The sequence below is a fragment of the Acinonyx jubatus genome, chromosome D4, assembly GCF_027475565.1.
Source record: "Acinonyx jubatus isolate Ajub_Pintada_27869175 chromosome D4, VMU_Ajub_asm_v1.0, whole genome shotgun sequence".
Taxonomy (NCBI): domain Eukaryota; kingdom Metazoa; phylum Chordata; class Mammalia; order Carnivora; family Felidae; genus Acinonyx; species Acinonyx jubatus.
This window is the reverse complement of record NC_069391.1, coordinates 8170727-8186375: the sequence shown is the minus strand read 5'-3', so window position 1 is coordinate 8186375 and position 15649 is coordinate 8170727. Positions and strand designations below refer to the sequence as shown.

General features: G+C 53.5%; 1 protein-coding gene across 1 annotated transcript in view; it reads right to left on the bottom strand.

Annotated features, from left to right (window-relative positions):
• Positions 1-6298, bottom strand: part of NIBAN2 (niban apoptosis regulator 2) — a 53341-nt gene extending 47043 nt beyond the window's left edge. Inside the window, exon 1 of the mRNA XM_053204585.1 lies at positions 6062-6298. Coding sequence (XP_053060560.1) covers positions 6062-6116 — 55 coding nt within the window. The 5' untranslated portion in view covers positions 6117-6298. The remainder of the gene's footprint in view (positions 1-6061) is intronic.
• Between the last annotated feature and the right edge of the window lie 9351 nt (positions 6299-15649).

The following is a 15649-nucleotide window of genomic DNA, read 5'->3' as shown; positions in this document are numbered from 1 at the left end:
GGTTTTAACAGCTAAGGCCTTAGACTCCGGAGTCGGGACCTTGCCACTGCCTTGCTCTGCCCCACCTGTAAAATGTTGGGATAGAGCACAGAGGGTAAGGATTCAATTGAAATAATACAGGTAAAGGAAGGCCTGGCACGTAGCAAATGCTCACTTAAATGATGTCTAATCTTACAGGTACCCAGGTATCATTCAGAGCCTGATATGGCCACTCCCTGCTCTATCAGCCACCATTTTCAGGCAGAAGACATATCAGTGGAGTCTGCATGGGCCACAGGCTGGCTGGCGAAGCACTCAAAAGCCAATGTCATTAGTCCACGTCCCCAGCTCACAGCTCCCCTCGGAGCCTACTCCCCCTGGAAAGATGCTCAGAGGTATTGGGGGCTCCGAGAAAGGAGCCTCCCTCAAAATGCCCAGATGGGTGGAAGCAGGCTGGGGGAGAGTAGGTCAAGAGGTGAATCTGTCTTCAGCAGGGAAGCTGACCAGAGCAGGAAAGGAAACAAACACAGTGACTCAGTTTGCCCCTGAAAACCAACGTCTAGTCACAGTGGAGCATGGCAATATCCGGCATTAGGGGTAAGGCTAAGAAAACATCTGTTTGGACGGCCTCGGGAGGACCACTACAGCCTTTGGGAATGCTTCCAGGGAGGTTCTAAAGACCAGGGAGGGATGGTTATTATAAACCCTTTAGTGAAAGGAGCAAGATACAAATTGAGTCACGGTCTCAGCAAGGTAGAACAATAAACACAGAAGAGAAATACTGCTAACGAATGGAATGCTGATGGCCGGATGGCAGCGAGTGATTCCCAGCCTCGTCTCTAAACTTCATTCCTCAGGCGGTGGGGAGGGAAGGCCACGGCCCAGTTTGGGTTTAGAAAGGTCTCTTTGGCCATGTGTATGGGCAGGATGGAGGGGTGAGGCCAGAGCTCAGGCCTGGACAATGGGAAAGGAACAGAGTCGAAGCTGGATGGAGGGGCAGGGCAGGGTCAATGCCAACAAAAGGCTCGTTATGTAAGACTGACATGAGAGCAGAGCAGAATCCCCAGACGCTTCGCCCCCAGGGGCTGGGGGTGAAGACCTTGGCTCCGGGCAGTGGCCCAGGCGGGGCTGGGCACTGCTTCCGGCCGGCCTGGTCTCTCTGCAAAGCCCAGGGCAGCAACTAGGAAGCCACGCGCCTGGGTGAGGGGATGGCCGAAAGGGGACACCTTCCTCCCTTCGCTCCGGGGACCTACCGCCATTTCCCAAATGTGAAGAGGTAGGTTTGTAAAATCAATGTGGAAAAAGGCATTATCTGTTTTGGCTCAATAAATACACGAGATACCATTTTTCTCATATCTGACTCTCAGAAAGGGTAATAACACTCCAAACAGAGGTACTTGGTACTGATGGGAGGAATTCCAAGTGTGTACAGCCTTTTCAGAGGCTACATGTTCATACATGAAAATGTGACCCCGGAGTTCCCTCTCTGACACGGGGACCTGGCTCAGCACGTGTGCAAGGTTTGGGCAGCACCATGAATTCTCACAAAACACTGGAAACAACCCAAATGTCCACTGATGAGGGGATGGGTAAAAAAATGGCACCCCGCACAGAAGGAAATCCACACATGGAAGAACGAGGCCGACTCGTGTTCTGATGTGGAAAGATGTTCACGATACAGCAAGCGCAAAAAGTCAAACCATAGAGAGATATACTTGGACCTCTTCTTTTTTTTTTTTTTTTTCAAGAGAGAGAGCCGGGGGCGGGGGGGGGGGGGGGCAGAGAGACAGAGGGAGAGGGAGAGGATCCCAAGCAGGCTCCGTGTTCTCGGCACAGAGCCCCACGGAGGACTCGATCTCACGAACCCTGAGATCACGACCTGAGCCAAAATCAAGAGTCAGACGCTTAACAGACTGAGCCATCCAGACGCCCCAGTTGGACCTCTTCTTATAAACAGAGCTAAATGCATGTGTACACACAGATGTATGTTTAGACACAGGAATACCCCAAACTCCAGCGGTTTCTCCCGAGGAGGGAGAGTGAAGGGAGGGCAGAGGGAGGGAGTGCCCATTTTCTCACTTTACACCTCTAAATCGTTGTGCGTGCATTACTTGTGCAACCAGCCAGCACGGGCAGTGGTTGCCTGCGGTGCGGTCCCTCCCATTAAGGGGTACGGAGTTTCTCTCCGGGTTGATTCTCAACTTGACTGTGGCAATGGTTGCACAATTCTGTGAATATACACACACACTACACCATTGAACTGTACACTTAAGTGGGGGAATTGTCTGGCAGGTGAATTATGTTTCAATAAAGCGGCTATTTAAAAAAGATTTAGCAAAGGGAAAGGTGAGCTTGGCAGAAGGGAGACGCACAGGGATTGGCAAACTCCCTCAGCAGCCCTTTCGGGTAATAAATCTCAGGGCAGTTTATGTGTGTGTCGGGAGGCGGTTTGGGGCGGGAGGGAGGTTCCCTTGGCTCCCACAATTTCATCGCGGCCAAAAGTTCCCGAGGGGCTGAGTCCTTCAAGGCTGTTCTAGAAGCAGAACGACCCCCTAGGCACTGGCAGGATTCCTGCCAAGGGCACAGCACCCGCCCCTCCTTGTACATCCTGAGTAACAGTAAGCTCCCTCCCGCACTTACTTGATCTAAGTTTGCGTGGCAAAGAACCACCTACATGGACCACCGAGACACTTCCATGCTCGCATCCCAGTCGGGTCCTCCGGGCCAGATAGAAGTGTGGGTTGGCCTAATCCCTCACCTCTCCATGTCCTAGCTCCTTCCTAGTCGTAAGGGGGCCTCATCACTGCCCTCAGGGCTCACTCCAGATAGCCTACATCCATCTCACACATTTGCCAATGCACAAGGAACACGGAATTCAAGGTTTCTAAAAACCTGGTGGATTCTTGCATCCAAAGAACAGTATCCACCCTGATGCCCGGGACTGAACAAATCTCAGAGAAACAGGATCTAAACCACAGCTACAATTGCCCCCTTCAAACTCCAAACACCTGGCCACTCTCCCCACCCACTGGAAAGAAAGAATCTATAACAGAGAGTAAGTGACAATTCTCAATAATAATAGTAATTGTTCGCTGAGCACTTGCTATCCCCCAAAGCACTGGGCTGCGTTCTTTTTTTTTTTTTTTTTTTTTTATGTTTACTTACTTACTTTTGAGAGAGAGAGTGGGCTCCAGCAAGCAGGGAGGAGCAGAGAGAGGAGAGAGAATCCCAAGCAGGCTCCTAACTGTCATCTCAGAGCCTGACACAGGGCTCAATCTCACAAACCATGAGATCATGATCTGAGCCGAAATCAAGAGGCAAATGCTTAACCGACTGAGCCACCCAGGCGCCCCTGGGCTGAGTTTCTTACCAGCATTATCTCATTAAATCCTTGCAACAGTGCCCAGCAGGAAACTACTATTATAATATCCCAGTCTACAGATTAAAAAATTGAGATTAACATGCTGGCCCAAGTTCACATCAGCTAATATAATGTGGAGTCAGTGTTGGCACCCTGAGCTGGCCCAAATCTGGAGGAGATTTATGGAGAAAATTTGGGACCGTTAGGCTCTCAGAGCCAGAAGGGACTTCAGCCATCAGGTAGCCCACAGCCATCAGTTCACAGCCAGGGAAACTGAGACCCAGAGGAAGTGAGTGACTGTCTGAGGTTACCCAGTCCTCCTGGCTCCCAGGCCAGGGCTCTTTCCTGTACACAAGCTCCCTCATGAAAGTAGGAGGGAATCATCCTGCCACCAACCCCACAGAGTTGCTAGTTGAGAACAAGCCCCTGCTTGCCAGCGGCTTTGAAATCCCAGGATGAAAGGTGCCGCAGCAGCAAAATGGCACCATGGACAGGAGGGTGCCTGACCTCTGCCAGGACCTGCAGGCTGGCATTCACCTGCTCACCTGCTCAGGGTGGGCACAAAACTGCAGGAGCCACTGGCCAAGCCTCAGCACCCTAACAGGCCTCAGAGCTCAAAGGACGGTGGGAAGGGATGTTCCAAATGCAAATGCAAAGGGGTGGCCCCAGGTAGGGAGGGCTCTGGAATTTTAATTGTCAGGCATGAACGTGCTCACTGCTCCTTGGGTGTGGTGAGGAGGGTGCACGGATCACTGGAGGTGGCAAAGGCCAGCCTTCATCCTCTCCAAAAGGAATTTCTAGGGTGGCCTGCTTCCTTGGGAGGGGGCTAGAGGCTTTGGCCTGCTTCCAACCTCCCAACCCCCTACTTTAGGTGCTCCCTCAGGTGAGCCTGGACCAGGAATTTGAGGCATTTGAAGAGGGTTATTAATAGCACTGAAGTGTTGAGAAGACAGGGGCCGGCAGGCTGAGTGGGCACAACCCTCTTCCAGTCAGCCTAGTATCCACAAAACAAACCCAACCCTGTCCAGGAGAGGACACTTCACCTTTTGTGGTTGCGGTCTCCACCCGTGTAAAATGGAGGGGTGGGGGGCGCTGGCAGTTTTCAGCCCAGGAGGTAGGAAGGTGGGGGAGAGCAAGAGCTGGGTGTGGGGGAAGGAAAAACCCCACCGAAGAAGGAGCAGGCACACCCCACCCAGGCCGGTGAGGGGCCCCAACGGGAGGTCGTGAATGGATGGACTGTTACAGAGCCCCAAGAGGCAGCCACCGACAGGGAGGGGACAGGAAGACTCCGCCCCAGGCTTTCCTCCTCCCAGAGTCCAGGCCTGTCCTATAAGGAGGCTTTTCCAGGACTTAACCCCCTGCTGGTCTGAGGCTGGAGAGGGTCTGACTCATTTCTACCTCACCCTCACCCCTGCATCCGGGCCCAGGCCTGGCACAAAGGGAGAACTCAGGCAGCAGGCCCAGCACCACAGTCACTGGACAACCCTTCCCCAGCACCTTCTTTGCTCTCAACTGTGGGGCTCTGGAGACACAGAGTTAAGGGACACCTGGTCCCTCTACTCAAGGGGTACAAGCAGGCCGACAGCTGCCGAAACTCTACAGGACTGTGGGACACATCAAGATAAATGGAGGTGGACACAGTGCTCTGGGCTCACTGGACAGGGAATGGCAAAGCCAACAAGAGGAGCAGACTCCTCTTTCCATAGGCTGCACCCATGCCCGCACCCCATATGGTCCAGCACCCCATGCACTGGTGCTTCCTCTGTGCCAGGCCCTGTGCTAAGCAAGCTACATAAATTAGGCCACTTGAGTCTCTCAACAAGTCACTAATAAGAAATTATTCACCCCGTTTCAGAGAGGAGAAAACTGAGGTGCCAGTCCATTAGGAGACTTCCCTAAGAACTAACGGCTGGGAAACAGATGCTGGGATTCCACCCAGGCAGCCTCACCCAGGGCGGGAGAGGTGAGCCACAAAACTGAGTTTCCCAGGCACTCTGAGATTCTCACTCTCTCTCTCCATTCTCCCGGGGATGGAGGAGGAACCCAGGACCCTGCTGCAGTCCTGGGGCTTCCCCCAGGAAGCCTGGGGTCAGCTGCCCTTCTAAGAAGTGGCCACGGTGCAGTGACAGGCTGGGAGCAGGGCTGACTGCAGAAGGGGGCTGAGGAGGCTGGGCTGCGGCCTTGACCAGCCTCCCCCTCCCCCCCACCGGACACGCCTGCCAGCAAGAGCACCCTGCTTGATTGAGCCTGAGTCAAAGGGCAAGGGTCTGACCTAGCCCTTCTGGGCACCCAATCTTTCCCTAGCCCTACTCCCCAGGCGCAGTCCAGGCATTGATGGGCCTGTCCCTAGAAGCCTCAGCCACGTGTACTAGGGCTGGAACCAGGACAGTGAGGAAGATTCGGGACACGCTGGCCGAGTGGGCCACAGCTCCATCAGGGTAGTATGTTGGGGGATTTGAAGCGACCGGCTCGGAGGGGGTTCCAGTAGAGGGTGGGGGGCGCCTTCCCTCGGAAGGGGTAAGGGCGAGCTCATAAGGAGGCAGGAAGAGGCGCCCAAATGTGGAGGGAACAAGGTCAGGCGCAGGACTTGGTCCCCAGCCACTCCCGCCATGTCCGGGGCCTGACTCTCAGGAGACCCCAGCCCCGGCGCGGCCGGCCGACTGGGGTGAGAGCTGGAGCTCCCCTCTGGACCCCCAGCGCGCTGCGCCGCGCGGGACTCACCTGTGATGTGCTGGCGCCGGGCGTCGTCCAGGTGCGTGGACAGCACGTCCCCCATGGCGAGGAAGAGCCGCGGCCCGATCCGCCCGCCGCCCGTCGCTGCTCGCGCTGCTCAGGCGGACGCCGCTGGCGCCATGGAGCCCGGCCCGTCCCGCTCCCGCCGCCCCCGGCTGCGGCCTCCGCTCTGCCCGCGCTCCAGCCCCGGCCGCGTCCGTCCCGCCGGCCGCCTCCGCCCCGCGCCCCAGCCCGCGGCGCAGCAGCCCCGCCGCGCCCCGCCCCGCCCGGCCCGGCCCGGCCCCGCCCCCGGAGCCGGGCCCCACCCCCGCCGTGGCCGCCGGCTGGAGGGCGGGACTGGGGGAGGGGGGTAGGGACCCGGGACGCCGGGACTTGGGAGAGACCCGGGACAAAGACTAGTAAGGAGAGAGGGAGAGCGAGGAGAGAAGCTCTGAGGGGCGCACCGGGCCCAGACCGAACCGAAGAAAGAGATGGGGCTGGTGGGGGCATCTGAAAGAACGAGGAGTGCCCTGGGGGGCTCCAGCCTGGGGTCACCTCCTCCCCTATCCGCGCGGGAAGAGAATCACGCCGAGGAGGTCGTGGGGGAACTGGTAGGGGACGCCTAAGCCGAAGTGCGGGAACTCGGCGTTCGCACCCCGCCTCGGCCCGCCCCCAGCCCTGCCCGCCACCTCCCGCTCTCAGGAAGTTCCTGGCCTTGATCCGACCTGCCCCAGAAGGTGTGCCCGCCTGCCTTGCACAATAGTGCGGGGAAAGGGGAGGTGGCAGGGAGGGCTGGAGCCCCAAAGGCACCCCCGGTGCCGGTGCCAGGCGGACATTCCTCAGGCTCAGCATATGGGTGTTTCACTCTCGGGAGGTAGCTTGTGGGACAGGGCAGGTCAGGAATGGAGACAACAATAGAACTTTCCAGTTTGTAAAAGATTCAGCCCCACAGACCTGCATGGTCTGTGGGTATGGGTCGGGCCTGCGGGGCTGGGCATGGGTGGGTCCGGGGTTTCAACCCTACCCCGGCCACCTCCCAAGCCAGTGAGGGAACCGGGTTAACAACTGGGATCCCCAAAATCATGGATTGGGGGTGGCAGAGGCCTTCCTTGTCTGCTGATGCTCAGACTTCCAGTACTGCACCCCAAAGGTCATCCAGTTTCTGCCTGCTTACCCTGGTGACTGAGTACTCACCACCGGTGCTTTCCCTGTAACTGGGTAGTTCTTACGGTAGCTGTGACACAGGCAAAGAATGCTGATAAAAAAGTTAACATTACTGAGCACTGGTTCTTCTGTCCTGTCGGCACCACCCAAGAGAGGTTCCAAGTCGATCAATGTGATACTGGCAATCCGGCACTCATCCATGCGGACAGGGGCTTACGGGTCACTCAGCATACAGGTGATAAATTGCTTGCTAGGCCCTCTGCAAGATGCTGGGGGCAGGGGAAAGGGGGGAACGAGTTGCCCAAGCTGTCCTACCTACCCACGCTGTGACCCGAGACAAGTGGCATTACTCTGAACCTCGGTTTCCTCATCTGTCGAATGAGAATAATGACGCTTTGTTGTGAGGATTAAAGCATGTAACAAAGTGACCAGCACAGTGCCTGGCACCAGACTGGTCATGTCAGTAAATAGAACATACCATTCTGTTGTTGTTGATCACAGTCCCTGCCCTCAAGAGCCTATTGAAACTTGAGGAAGAAGCAGAACATTCCATTTGGAGGAAAACCACACAGAGAGACTAGTACCGAACCACAAGTAGAAAAAATACAGAATTTGGGGGCACCTGGGTGGCTCAGTTGGTTGCGCGTCCGATTTCAGCTCAGGTCACGATCTCACAGCTTGTGAGTTCGAGCCCCGCGTCAGGCTGTGTACTAACGGCTCCGAGTCTGGAGCCTGCTTCCGATTCTGTGTCTCCCTCTCTCTCTGCCCCTCCCCTGCTCGTGCTCTGTCTCTCCTGTCTCGAAAATAAGTAAACATTTAAAAAAAATTAAAAAGAAAAACCAGAATTTTGATAGCAGCTATTGGGGAACAGCATTCCAGGGAGTGGAGAGAACACAGGCAGAGGCCTGTCTTTGAAGAGCAGGATATATTCATGCGGTAGAGTCATCAAGTGGAGTTGAAGTCAGGCTGGCAGGGATTACTGGTTTCCTTTACAGAGATGGAAACGGAGGCCCAGAGAAGACAGGTGACTTGCCAAGGTCACACAGCAAGGCAGAGGCAGAAACCAGCCAGAAGCCAAGCCTCCTGACACTCGTGTTTTATAGCTGGAACTGGCTGGCATCTGGATACTCCAGGGCATCTCCTCAGTCAGACCGGAGGCCTGGGCCGGTTAGGATAGAGGCGGGGCAACACACAGCCCTTTGCCAGTCTTCATGGTATACCCAGGCCTGTCAGCCTGGAGCACCCACAAACCGCCCAGAGGGCCAGGCCCCTAGCCCAGGGACCCCCCTCTTTCTTGGCTTTGGAGACCCTCTGTCACATGTCACCTAGCCCCTCTGAGCATCCGTGGCCTTATATGAGAAGCAAATAAGATCATGAAAGTAGAAAGGCATCGTAAGCCCTAAGAGTGCTGTGTATACATGTGAATAGCTCCCTCCAGACTTTGGGGCCAGTCCCAATTCAAGATTCATTCATTTCACACACATTTTTATCTAGGGGTTGAATGGAGGGGAATTGACTGGGAAAAAAAAAAAAAAGAAGTCAGAGGGGAACTATGAGGGAGGATGGAAATGGTCTATGCCGGGGCACCTGGGTGACTCAGTCGGCTAAGTGTCTGAATTCAGCTCAGGTCATGATCTTACTAGTCCATGAGTTCTAGCCCCGCGTCTGGCTCTGTGCTGACAGTTCAAAGCCTGGAGTCGGCTTCAGATTCTGCGTCTCCCTCTCTCTCTGCCCCTCCCTCTCTCACACTCTGTGTGTTTCTGTCTGTCTCTCTCAAAAACAAACATTTTAAAAAGTCTTTAAAAATTAAAAAAAAAAGTGATAAACATTAAGATAACAAAAGAGGATGAGGGATTAAGTTGACAAGAGTAGGGGTGCCACCTAAGAAGGCAGTCTAGGAGGTGACACTTTGAGACCTACTGGCAAAGAGAAGCCTACTCCATGAAGATCCAGAAAGAGCTATCATGTATGAACTGTGTACCACATGCCAGGCATCATGCCAAAGGCATTCCCTGCCCTACGGGCAGCCCTCACAACTACTTTATGGGAAGAATTACCTATCGTAAGGACTTTCAAAGATGATATTCCATCGGAAGCACATAGTTGCCCTTACTTACACGCCGGACAGGTAGGCCTGGAGAGGGCATGCCAGGTAAAAGGTGTCAGTGGGAGCAAGGGCAAGGGAGATGAGTCTTTATGGGCCCAGGAGCTATTCCAAGGGGAGAAGAGAGAGGGGCCCTTGCCATAGACGGCTGGGACCAGATGGGAGGCTCCTGGAGTGTCCAGAACATAGAGGTTTTGTTTTGTTTTGTTTTGTTGACTTTATTCTGAAAAGATTGTAAAGTTCTTTAAAAATTCTCAGCTCTCCACGACTTTCTTTACATTAGTAAGTCAGGCCAGGGGCACCCGGGTGGCTCAGGTTAAGCAGCGGACTCGTGATTTCGGCTCAGGTCACCATCTCACAGTTGTGAGATCGAGCCCTGTGTCCAGCCCCTCACCCAGCCCCAAGTCAGGCTCTGTACTGGCGTGGAGCCTGCTTGAGATTGTCTCTGTCCCTCTCCCTTGGCCCCTCCCTTGCATGAGAGCACACACTTTCTCACTCAAAAAATTAAATACATAAATAAATAAATAAAGCCAGCGTGGGTGGCATGGTGGAAGAATGACATTTTTTAAAGGAAAGAAAAATGAATACAGTCATCAGTCATATATGAGGAAGAGGAAAGGATTTCAGGAAATTAGACATCAGGAGAATTTCTCAACTCTGAGAAACTGGGAACCTCTGCCCCTACACTTGAGGCTGTTTTACTGTTCAGTTTTCAGTTCTGAATAAATGAAAGCATGTTTTCATACATTTCTTGGCCATTTGTGGGGTTTGAATATTCATATCTTCTGCCTGGGTTTCTATTGGAATGTCTTTTTTTTCTTATTGGTTTTTAAGAGCTCTTTCTATAAGGAGGAATTTCTTCTCACCTCTGCAAGGTGGAGGTGAGGGGTGTCTCTGCTTTTTTTTTTTTTTTTTTAGGGCTCTGGATGTCATATCTATCCACCAGCTCTCCCACGCCTGTCCCTCGGCCCTGGCCCTAGAGCCTGGTGGAAGATACCAGGCATGTGGACAAAGGAGAGGAATGGTCCAGGTCTGGAGCAGGGAGGGAAGGCTCCCCATGCCCACTTGCTGGGACTGCAGCGTTCTGGGCAGAGAATGCCACCTACAGCCCCTGATTCATCAGTCCTTTGTCAGGAAGTGGCTTCTGCCAAGCTGCCTCTCTGCAGGGCTGCCCTGCCCCACCCCACCCTAGAGCACTTTTAGAAAGGAGGACTCAAATGTGAAGAATAATAATACTTTACTTTGAAAGGGAGGCTCCAGAAGGTCGAGGGCCCAGAGCTTGGACAGCAGCCCAGAGAAGGGAAGGGATTTGCCCCAGAACATACAGTAGGGGCCTAGGCAGGCACCCTTCCCGGCCTTGTGAGAAGGAAGAGAGGCCCTTCCTTGCCTCATCAGTCTCTCTCCCTCCCAGCTGGCTCTGAGCCCCGGCTCTGCTCTCCCCACAAACCTGTCAGACCTGAAATAGCCCAGGAGAAAAAAAACAAACACCTTGGGTAAACAACAAGGGACTGTGAATGAATCAGGATTTTGTTTTTAAGGAGTATCATGTGTCCACTGCTGTTTACCTAGTTGGCATGGCCCCTTGCACGGAAGGGACCCAGGCACCCTGCCTGGACTTCCCCCCTTATTAACTGTTGGGTGGTGGAAGGAGACACAGCTCACAGCCATTCCAACTGTCACCTGGACTCTGGCTGCTCCCCTCCCTTTTTGCTCCTTTGGTGACCAGCTCCTCCGCCATACCCAGGTCCAGGCCCCATGACTGCACCCCCCACCCCCGGTTGACTGCAAACCCTTTAGTGGCCTCCCTACCTCCAGCCTCCCATTTTGTTCCCCAGCTGGATTGTTCTAAAACACAGATATGACCGTGGCATTGCCCTGCTTCAAATCTCCTGTGGCTCCCACTGTCCTCAAGGACGAAGTCAGACCCAAACCCTAGACATGGCATTTAAGGCTCCTACCAGTCCCCCCTTTGCGCCTTTGCCCCGGCCCTTCTCCAGTCCTGCTGACCTTTCACACCCTCACGCCAGCCCTGCTCCATCTACGTCAGGCCTTACACACATGCTGATTCCCTTTCCCAATTTTGCCCCACCAAGCACCATCCATCCTGCAGACCTCAGCTAAAACGGCCTTTTGTCAGAACGGCCTTTCCTGTCCGCCGCTTCTCTTGGCACCTCATCACAGTCAGCACGTTCGTAATGACTTTATTTGGTGTGCAGTTATTTGTTGAAATGGATCTTCCTCTCTGATGACAGGAACTGTCCTCATTCAACATGACATCCCCAGTGTCAACACAACGGGAGCTTGGGTGAGCATCTGCAACGTGCAGAATCGCTGTCCTGGGTACTGGAGGTGAGAAGGACAGTAGACCTCCACCTGATCCCTGTGCCAAGACCTTGTTCCAAGACCTTCACGGGCTCAGGCCGGCAGTGGCCACACCCACTGCGTTCCCTGCTTGAGAGCAAAGTCTGTTCTACAGTGTCTGCCATTGGGAGCCTCTGCTTGCATACCTCCAGGAACCGGGTGCTCACCACCTCCCCAGGTCACGATTCCACATTGGACCCAATAACACCCAAGTCAGCCAAGGAAGTATGGCCGTGCCAGCAAATAGGCAGAGAGTGAGAAATAATTACAACATTGCTGTTCCCAGCTGCAATGCTTTGCAACCCTCTGCCCTATTTAATCTTTACCACAGTTCTGTGAAAGAGGTCCTTTCTGAGGACATCTGGTGTTTTTTGTTTGTTTCGTTTCGTTTTGTTTTGTTTTTAAGTTTATTTTGAGAGAGAGAGAGAGAGAGAGAGAGAGAGAGTGTGTGTGTGTGTGTGTGTGTGTGTGAGCATGACCCAAAGAGGAGCACAGAGAGAGAGGAAGAGAGAGGGAGTCCCAAGCAGGCTCCACACTCAGTGCTGAGCCCCACACCAAGCTCAATCCCAGGACCATGAGATCATGACCTGAGTGGAAATCAAGAGTCAGATGCTCAACCGACTGAGCCACATAGAAGCCCCTAATATTATGGCTGCATAATTTTCCATTGTGTGGCTCCATTAAACTATTTGCTACGATCAGACACTTATTTCCTCAATTATTGTCTGAGGATCAATTTCTAAGAGCAGAATCGCTGATATAAACTTCCTTTTGAGTTTTTTTAAAATTTAAGATTATTTATTTGTTGAAAGAGAGAGAGAATGAGAGAGAGAGAATCCCGAGCAGGCTCCACACTGTCAGCACAGAGCCTGAAGCAGGGCTTGAACCCACGAACCGTGAGATCATGACCGGAGCAGAAGCCGAGAGTCTGATGCCTAACCGACTGAGCCACCCGCGCACCCCTCTTTTGAGGTTTTTGCTACATGGTGACAAATCCCCCTGACGAAAGGATTGTAGCAGGCAGCAGTTCCCTGACCCTGCCATGTGCCTGTCATATGTCCCTTGTCAAGAGCCCTGTGTGTCTGGTGTCATACCTCTCATCTCACCCCACCCTCCAGGGTGAGAGTCTGCCCCCCTCAAGAGCAGGGATCCCGAGCTTGGCCCGATTCCTGACTTCCCGGCGAGTCCCAGAGAGATGTTTGTTGCCGGCTGGGGTCAGTAGTCACTGCCAGTCCTTCCAGGACCGGGAGGGGGTTCGGGCCCCAACAACCCTGTCAACCACTTCCATGCAGGCGTGATTTCCCGCTGGGTTGCAGCTGCCCCTCACCAGCTGGTGACTCAGAGCCTGGCCAGGATGGCAGGGCTAGCTGGGTCTACCCAGCGCTCCGAGTGACTCAGCTTGTGGTAAGGCTGGGCCGGGCCTCTCGAGGTGGGGCCACCTCCGCCCCAGCCGGGCCCTCCTTCCTCTCTCCCTTAAGACTTGCTGCTTTCTGTCCTCCAGCCTTTCTGAATAGAAAGAGAATAATCCTGGGTTCTGAGTGCCCGAGTGTGCCAGGGTGACCAAGACAGGGTTCCCACAGTCCCGAGGGTCACAGCCTGGAGGACAGAAGTCCTCGCATGGGGAGGAACAGAGAGGAGGCCCAAGAGGAAGAGGGGGTGGAGAGGGAGAGAGCAGTGGTGGGGAAAGCCCAGAGCCAGGTATCAGGGTGGGCACTGGCTGCCGTGTGAGCACCATGAAGACCAGGCAGGGACCCAGAAGCAGGGAGCTTCGAAGGACTGTGCTGTGCTACCCCAGAGGACAAGTCAGGGACAACAGGCAGGGCCCCAGCTGCCTTGGAAAGTGAAGCATGGGGCTGGACTCAACCCCTGTCCCCCAGGCCACCGGACACCCTTGTAGAGGGTTTGACCTGCACACTTGCATGGGGAGCCCTGAGCGGGGAGGCAGCCACAGAGATAGCACCTCCTCCCAGGGGGACTTTTGGGAATGTGAGTGGGGGGTGTTCTTAATTATCACTATGTCTGATGTCTGTAGGGGTGGGGGAGGAGGTGATACTGGCATTCAGTGCTCGAGGGTCAGCGATACTAAGCATTCTGCTGAGATGGCCAGTCCTGCCCAGGCACAAAATCCTCCCCCAACCCCTAGATCCAGGGATGAGACCCTCTGTTGCCCAGTTCCCTTGTGGAGAGGATCCTGGCTAGCGTAGAAGTTCCTCCCAAGTTGGAAGTGGTTTTGAGATGCACTGTATCCCTGGCCAGGGACTACAGCTGATGTTTTTATTCGTCATCTAGTAACGATGATGCTAAGGACATGGGTATGACACTGAGTGGCCCCCACGTGCTGGGCACAGAGCCAAGCCTTTGGATATGTTATCTTCCTGATGGTTCCATGAGGGCCACACTATTATTATCCCCATTTTGCAGGTGAGGAAACGCAAGCTCAGATAGGCAAGGTCAGTCCCAAGGCTGAGAAGTCGGGAAGCCAGTTTTCCAACCTGGGTTTATCTCATGACAAAGCCCTACCCCTGCCCATAGGACACAACTCAGCCCAGATGACAGATGGGGAAACTAACACAGAGACATTTGCACTGCTGCCCAGCTAGCCACTGGCAAACCCAGAACCAAGATTTCTGAACTCATTAATCGGCAGTCTTCCCTCTCCATCCTTGTGCCAAGGACCCCCATCTGCAAATGTGGAGCCGTTTAATAAGAAGAATAAAAAGCTGGGGTGCCTAGGTAGCTCAGTGGGCTAAGCGTCCAACTCTTGATGTCAGCTCAAGTCATGATCTCATGGTTCATAAGATCAAGTCCCAAGTCTATCGGACTCTGTGCTGACAGCCGGAGCCTGCTTGGGATCCTCTCCTCTCTCCCTCCTTCCCTGCCCCTCCCCACCATAAATAAATTAAATAAATAAATAAATAAATAAATAAATAAATGAAAACTAGGGTTGCCAAAGCAGGTTGTCTTAAAAAAAAAAAAAAAAAAAAAAAAAGCCCGGAGGAAAGGCCTTCCTGGAGCCTGTCCTCCACCCACATGCCTACTTTCTCCAAATTATTTCCTGCTCTGGAAACTTGAAGGCAATTCCTTTTACCTAAAGTGACTCACCTTTCTACCTGTAAGGTATCTTCCTGTAACTTTGAAAAACTCCAAACATGCTAAATCCTTCCTCTCTGCACACTGGGAAAGCCCCTGGCTGTCCTCAAGATGAGCAGGAGTGGATTCCGAATAGTCTTTAAGCTTCTTACGATCGTGGGGACTAGGTCCAGCTGGTAGTCCCCGTCTCGGGCCTTGGTTTTTGCAAAACGGAGCTAATAATCCCTATCATCCTAGTTGATGTGGAGAGGCAATGGAATCAACCGTGAGAAGCACCTGGCCCAGGGCCATTAAATAGTAGCTGCTTTTCTGATGACTGTAAGCATCGAGTGTGGAAGACCGGTGGGTCTACACTGGTAATACGTGGACAGTGGAAGGTGCCAGGATAGGGGTTTGAGCCGAGAATCCTGGGATCGCTGAGCCGGGAGGGTGTGGCAGGAAGCAAGGTGGCTTCTCAGGAGGAGGTGGTGTGTGAACCGGACTGTGAGAGATGGAACGTGTTTGTTGTAAAGAAGCCACGTGTCCCAGGTGCGCCAGCCGAGCGGCAGAGCGCTGGTTTGTAGAAATTAATTCTCTGGGGGTGTTTCAGGTGAGAAGAAAGGACCCCGTGAGACATGGATGAGGCCGGAAGTACTGATCTGGGCAACAGGGTCAGGCATACAGTTTCTTCCTTGCCTTTTTCTTTTATTTGTTGAGGCCAAAGTCAAATGCACAATGAGGTTTTTTTTTTTTTTTTTAATGTTTTTGCTACTTTATTGAAGTGTAACTGACATATGATAAACTGAACATATTTAAGGTATAGAATTGATGGGTTTTGGCATATGTCTACCTGTAGAACCATCATCACAGTAACTGTAAGAACCACACCTGTAACCCCC